General features: G+C 44.6%; 1 protein-coding gene across 1 annotated transcript in view; it reads right to left on the reverse strand.

The window, feature by feature from the left end:
- The window catches only part of TNIP3 (TNFAIP3 interacting protein 3), a 45,757-nt gene extending 39,979 nt beyond the window's left edge, over window positions 1-5,778 (reverse strand). Inside the window, exon 1 of the mRNA XM_030450881.1 lies at window positions 5,204-5,778. Coding sequence (XP_030306741.1) covers window positions 5,204-5,778 — 575 coding nt within the window. The remainder of the gene's footprint in view (window positions 1-5,203) is intronic.
- Between the last annotated feature and the right edge of the window lie 222 nt (window positions 5,779-6,000).

Genomic DNA, 6,000 nt, shown 5'->3' on the forward strand with positions numbered 1-6,000 from the left:
GGTTTTATCCTTCTAGTATATGAGGCTGTGGGTAAGCACAAAGAATCTAACACTACACCCTCCCACATACCAGAGCAGACCCATTCCCTTCCTGACAGTGACATCCTCTTTCTGCAAGGTAAAACATAATTTTAAAGTATCAAGAGTGGATTTAGATGTTTAAGCTGACAAAATCAGAAAAGTATAGCCTTTCAACCTCAGTATCTTCCATCTACATCATGGCTATAGCAGTGTTTTAGCCATATCCCACAATATATCACAGAAACCTCAAAGATAAAAGTAAGGAAGCCCTTTAAGAAATTCCTTGACACATGCAGCTCTCACTGGGAAACGAAGTAAGAGACTAAGTTTTTATTAGCACTACTATAGAAAGAGAACTGTGTAATGAGAGCACGTTCCATAGCAGAACAATTCTCTTAGGTGTAAGGGCGCCTGGAAGAGCAAGCCCCCCACTGCTTTTTGTGTGCAGCACGAGTGCCATCTACAGTCGGATCCAGGACAGAACACAACACCACGGCTCTGCAGTAGACAGATTTTCCAGATGTTTTTGCCACAAATCTGCTATTCAGAATTCCAGCCTGACTGAGGACCCAGCTTCAATACGCTGCTTAGTAGGATGTATTTTTACATTTTACCCATGGAGATACTGTATACTTTCTATCTATTTCTTCTCCAATTTCATTATCTTAAGACTCTTCAGCTCTGGAGCAACCTAGTAATAACGAAGATGTTCAACAGGTATGTCTATAGAAACCACATGGGAGAGGCAAGAAGCAGAATAACATTTCTCTTCACACACAAAAGACACCAAACAGAGTGTATTTTAAAGAATACTAGAATGAAGCTACGTTTCTGTAAGCTACAGTTCAGCTGTCATCTGCACAGTGAAGAAGGACATCCCCACTTGTTACTTTCCTTGGAGCAAGGAAAATCAGCTTTCCCAGTGTAGCTGGCACATCACTGAGAAGCCTTACTTCCTAGCAATTAGAAATATGAAATGTCAAAGAAATAGAATACGTAAGTAGAAATATCAGTAAGTTGCATTAGAAATAGAATGTCAATAGAAATACATGAAGTCAAATTCAGAAATAATAGATGCTACACACACAAGCTACCAGACAGAGAGCATTAACAGTCACCTGGAAGCTTAAGCTGATGCTACATTTTCTTCATATACTCAGCAATCCAATGCAGAAAACACTTCTTCTTTACGCCAAATATGTCAAGTGGAGCCGATCCATTTCACCACTCTGCCAGCGCTGACTGGCTCTCCTATAGCATGCACTGCTGCACATCCCTCCACACTACCTCATCTCACTGTCATTACAGCTGCACCCAGGGCTGTTGCCAAATATCTGCCTGATAAGCTGCATGTGCTTTTCCTCCTGGATCTCCACCTCACACTTAGTATATGCAAACATTTTGTTAGGTAACTACAAGTGCCTCAATAAGTGCAAGATTTCTTACCATATGCAAGCCAAATGTGACCAGTACAGTGGGCAAGGTCATCCCAAGGGTGCAGACAGACTGAGATAAGAACTGGACATGTAGTTCATACATCTGGTGGTCAACCTTGATGGAATACAAATTCTGAAACACAGAGCTGTTTCATTTCATCAAAATTCAATGCCTGGTTATTCTAACCTGTATAAAAGAGATAAAGGGGTCACAAGGAACTCAATAAATTGCTTCAGGAAAAGAAGTAAGAAAAAAAAAGACAAAGACTTAGCAAGAAAGTAAAACTGATGAGGTGAGAAAAAGAAGCAAGGAAAATGACAGAAATCAAATCTCAAATTCTCATTAAATGAAGCTGATTGTTAGGAAAGCATGACCTTAAACAATAGATAACCGCAGAGTTTGGTGACTCTATGAAAGCACAAGGTTCCTGGAGATGTCACTGGAATACCAAAGCTACCATTCTTCCCAATCTTTTGCTCTGCACTTGGATGCCTTCTCTTTCTTAAAACTGCTCCATAAACATTTTTAAACTTTCCCAACTTTGCTAACACATTTTATTCCTCATCTATATTAAAATACAGCTTGGGAGTATTATGTTCCTATCCTATCTAAGTCACTGAAATAATTTAATGTCATGACTCAAGTTTTTTCTCTGGAAAATAAATCTAGTCTTCATCTTTGATGCTTTCTGTATTTCTCGTCTCTCAGGTGTCCCTTCCCTTCACCAGAACAATTTTTAAGCTTCTGCCATACGAAAAGACACTGAAAACAGAATATGCAAGCATTACATATTAACTGATCGTGTGATCAGCGTATAGACAGGACTAACACACTGCCAAGCTGAGAATTAGAAAAATGAACTGTTCTGCAGTTACAGATTCTGTCAAAGTACATAGTTCTCATCAGTCAGATGAGTTATACTAACTGAGGAAAACTATGATAATAAACCACCCTTAGCCCCTACTCTCCAGGGCAGAAACTTCTACTAAAAGGCCCCTGTCTAGAAAGATGAAGAACAAGCAAAGACTGTAATGGTCTGCAAAGAAAGTCCCAGTTGCAACTGCAGGCAGAAATTATTGCCGTTGCTTACACCATTATTCAAAGGTAATGTACAGGGTCATATCTGCATGACTGCCTAAAGCAGAACCTGACCTCACTCGTGTGAGGTTACCCAAACATACTTTCTCCAAATTGTTATTTTATCTAACACATTTGCTTAGATAAGTAGAAGTGCTCTTAATTCCTGGTTGCCAGGGCAAGTCAGGAATCTTCTCCTGACATTGCATATATACAGTATAAATAATATATATATAGCATGACAGACATAAAAAGATAAAGAATCTAGAGATATGCTCAGTGTCCTAATAGTCCAGTCATGATTTTTCTTGAGTCTTGTAGGGCCTGGCAAACCTCTTTCTCAGGAGCAGATTATGTGCTATACAAATTCAGAAGCGATTACAATCTCCTTTCAAGAGTGCCTACATTCTAAAACAGCTGTGGAGAGCTTGGAGAGCTCACAGGGAGCTTTTTCTCCCTGTAAAAGCAGGGAGAGCTTTCACACTCACCCTGCGAAAAAGTGATAAAAATAAAAGCTGATTTTTTTTTATTTCTTTTTTTAATTCACACAGCAGGAAAGACAAGATCTGGATGACTGAAAAGGTTATCTCAGATATAAACTATCTCCCAAACACTACATTAAATGTCTTTTCCAACCTAAATGATGCTAAAATAACAGGTTCTTTGAAATGTACTCATTTTCCCTGACCACTATAGATCAATCTGTCACTCAAGCTTCAGAGTAATTCATCTGTTGAGTATATATCACTATCACAATACAATGATCCAGGATTTATATGCACAACATTAACCTTTGCTAGCTGATGGCATTCTATAGCTGAATGCTGCAGCAGCACCAGCTTTTCTCAACCTGTAGTTCTATTATTAAAAAAACAAAAACAAAAAACCAACAAAACAAAACAAAAAACAAACAAAAAAAACCAAAAAACCACAGAAAAAAACCAAAAAAAAACCAAACAACCCATGACTAAGAAAGGCCTTCTTGTATGACAGGCAGTAGATACTCATTGTATTCTACCATCATGTGAACCACATGGAAAGGGGCCCAACAGACTGCAAAGAGAAACACCACTGTCACCATCATAACAATTGCTTGCTTCTTCTTCCTGAAATTGCATCAAGACATTGTATCACTAAGAATAGACTGGTAGGGAGACACGCCTCTTCAAGTTACATCTGCAAATGGCTGCATATGCAAATAAAACCCTGGAAGAACACTCTGAAGTACACAATTCCCTTTAAAGGAAAAAAATGCAGCATCATATAAATTTAGTACATAAATTAACACCTTTTATTTTACTCCTTCAGGAAAGCTATGCACTTCACAGCTGTAGCAAACAATGCCATTGGCATATCTTGCAAGACATTTTCACTATTTGAAAATAAGGAGCCACGTCCTAGATCTGAGAGGACTGACCATACCTGCAGCACCTGATTACAATGATAATTTAACAGAGTAAGTGAAACTGCACCTGAAACATTCAGTCTGCTGGAAGGTGAAATGGTAGAGTAAGAGCAAGAAACACACTCCTTGCCTCCCTAAACTGGTATGCAATTCATATAACTACATTTATAGATGTCAAGGTGGATCTCTCACTTGAGCTAAAGCAGCAGCACTTCATTGGTAGAAGCTACAGGGTCTTCTCCCACTGTGCCAAAGTAAGCTAAGGAGCAGCCCAAAGACTACATCTGGTTTTTTTTTCCCATATGCCAGTTTAACTTGTAATAGGGCCATAAGAAGCATTCACAGCCTCAGAATTATATAAAGAGCTTTGCACAGAACATACAGAAATAATGGACATGTAGCAGTAGGACAAGGTGTCACAGCTTCAAAACAGGAGAAGGTAGATTTAGGTCTGACACTAGGAAGAAATTCTTCAGTGCGTGGTGGTGAGACACTGGCACAGGCTGCCCAGGGGCATGGTGACTGTAACCTCCCTGGAAGATGGGGCTTGGAGCAATGTCCTACAGGGAGGTGTCCCTGCCCATTGCAGGGAAGGGGGCTGGAACCAGATGATCTCTACAACCCAGATCATTTTAGGATTTCAACATGAATTCTGCGTCTCCTCTCACTCCCCTATTTCTCCAAGGACACATTCTTTTTCCTCACAAAAGGCTGAGGTGGGGGAACTGTGCCAACTGCTACCAGAACAACCAGATCTGCATAAAGACTGATGGATCACTGGCTAGATAACCTCAGTGGCAGCTCACCACGATCAGTTCCTAACAAACATGCTGCCACTTTTAATGAATACAAGCATGAAAGCCGCTGAGTTTAACCCAGCCTGCGGGAGCGGTGAAGCCATTACTCAACCCTGAGGAGAAGCAAGCAATGGCAGGCTGAGGTTACTGAACCGCACCCCTGCACCCCGCCACAGGAGACTACGACCACCTGAAGCGCTCCAGCAAGTCCAGGGAGCGCAGAGGTTTCAAACTGTCACCGCAGAGTTCAAGCAGCCCCCTCACAGCGGGGGGCCGCGACCCTTGCTCTCATCAGATAAGCGACCACAATGGCCGAGCCCTCACAGGCGGTGGGGCGGGGGAAACTGCTCGCGCTATCCTGAGCGTCAGCTCCCGCCCTCCGCCCCTCACCTCCCTCCAGCTGCCGCCGAGCCCGTAACGGCTCGGGACTGCCCTACCCGGGATTGCCCCCCCCCCCGGCACCCACCACCGAGCCACTTGGAGGAGGTGTTCTGCAGCATGGTGAAGGGGACGCAGAAGAAGGCGATGAGGAGGTCGCTGAGCGCCAGGAAACAGATGAAGATGTTGGTGACTGTCCTCATGGCTGTGCTGCGGGTCACCACGTAGAGCACTAGGCAGTTGCCGAAGAGCGCCAGGGCGAAAATAATCACGCAGATAAGAATGAAGGACACCTTGGTGCGCCCCGGCAGCTCCGGGATATAGACCAGCGGCTGCAGCCCGTAGAAAGCTAGGAACTGTTCCCACGTCACGTTGTTGTCCAGCAGTAGCTGCGCGAACCGCTCCGAGGTGATATTCAGGGACCGCATGGCTCCCTCCCTCAGACGCTTCAGCGCCCCTCCGGCGCTCTGTCGAGGCTCGAGGCGAAACAGCCAGCACTGGCCCGGCCCCAGTGCGGGGGCAGAAGCGGGGAAAGAAGCAAAGGCAGGACCCCGAGAAGAACGCGGCGCCAACCCCCCCTCTTTCGTCCGGAGACAAACTTCGAGATGGCGGCACCGCCCTCAGCCTCCGCCGTTTGTGGACGGGGCGGCAGCCAATCAGCATGCAGCGCGGGACCGCCCCGCCTTCCCCTCACAGCTCCGGTCGCGGTGCGTAGCTCCTCAGAGGTGGCTCGGAGCGTCGCAGGTGCGTACTGGAGCTTGCGAGGCAGCCTGGGGTCACGTTTGGGTTCGGGTGAGAGGGAACTAAAACGTTGTGTAGGACGTACATGGCCGCCTGCGTCAGGGAAGACTCGTGTCTCCCACAGCGCACCTCTGGCCTGTGCCC

This window comes from Calypte anna, chromosome 4B (assembly GCF_003957555.1).
Source record: "Calypte anna isolate BGI_N300 chromosome 4B, bCalAnn1_v1.p, whole genome shotgun sequence".
Lineage (NCBI taxonomy): Eukaryota > Metazoa > Chordata > Aves > Apodiformes > Trochilidae > Calypte > Calypte anna.